General features: G+C 45.2%; 1 protein-coding gene across 1 annotated transcript in view; it reads left to right on the forward strand.

The window, feature by feature from the left end:
* The first annotated feature begins 569 nt into the window (after positions 1-569).
* TAS2R38 (taste 2 receptor member 38) overlaps positions 570-944 on the forward strand; it is a 969-nt gene continuing 594 nt past the window's right edge. Inside the window, exon 1 of the mRNA XM_044679725.1 lies at positions 570-944. This exon is cut by the window's right edge and continues 594 nt beyond it. Within this exon, the coding sequence (XP_044535660.1) occupies positions 570-944 (375 nt within the window).

Genomic DNA, 944 nt, shown 5'->3' on the forward strand with positions numbered 1-944 from the left:
ACACTCTGCTATTTGCATCCTCATGGCAGGGTCCTCAGGGGAAACTGTATCCTGTGTAGCACTTTGGTTTGACAAAAATACTCATTTCACCTGTGAAGCAGCATCTGAAGACCTGAGCATTTGGAGCATGGTCTGTGCGGAAAAAAGGAGAGGTAAAACCCAAACATTTCACACCCTGGAGAAAATATAAAGCTTGCTCTTGGCAGGATCTTGGATTTAGAGCTGAGAAGGATATTGGAGACTATCAAGTTTAACTCCTCAACCCCCTCATTTTACTAATGAAGAAACAGGCATAGAAAGTTTAAATGAATAGTTTGGGATCACATAGGTACTAAGTAGAGGAATCAGGGCTTGAACTCAGGTCTTTCTGACTCCAAGCTTGGCTATCTGTTCGCTGTGCCAACCCTACCATATCTTTTTTTCTTCTTCTTCTATTTCCAGGTCAGGAGAGGGTGAGCTAAAGAAGCAGTTCCCAAGTTAGACAAGTACCTCTTCTCTTTGTTCCTTACAGTGCTGGATGAATGACCAATTCATTCTGTTGGGGCTTATCCACCAAGTGAAGAAACAACATGGCCCCTCTGGCCCTAGCCATCACAGTGTCCTATGAAGCCAAGTGGGTATATTTCTTCCTCTCCATCCTGGAGCTGGCAATCGGGATCCTTAGCAATGGTTTCATTGTGTTGGTGAATGTCTGGGATCTAGTAAGGAGGCACCGGCTGTCCAAATTTGACTCTGTGCTGCTATGCCTTGGCACCTCTCGGATCTTCCTACAGATTTTGCTTTTTATGGATGCTGTTCACCTCACCCATTTTCAAGTGATGAGGGACCCACTGAGCATCAAGTACAAAACCATCCTCTTATTTTGGATGCTTGTCAACCAAACCAGCCTCTGGCTTGCCACCTGGCTTAGCATTCTCTACTGTGCCAAGATTGCCCGAGTCTCT

The sequence above is a fragment of the Gracilinanus agilis genome, chromosome 5, assembly GCF_016433145.1.
Source record: "Gracilinanus agilis isolate LMUSP501 chromosome 5, AgileGrace, whole genome shotgun sequence".
Taxonomy (NCBI): domain Eukaryota; kingdom Metazoa; phylum Chordata; class Mammalia; order Didelphimorphia; family Didelphidae; genus Gracilinanus; species Gracilinanus agilis.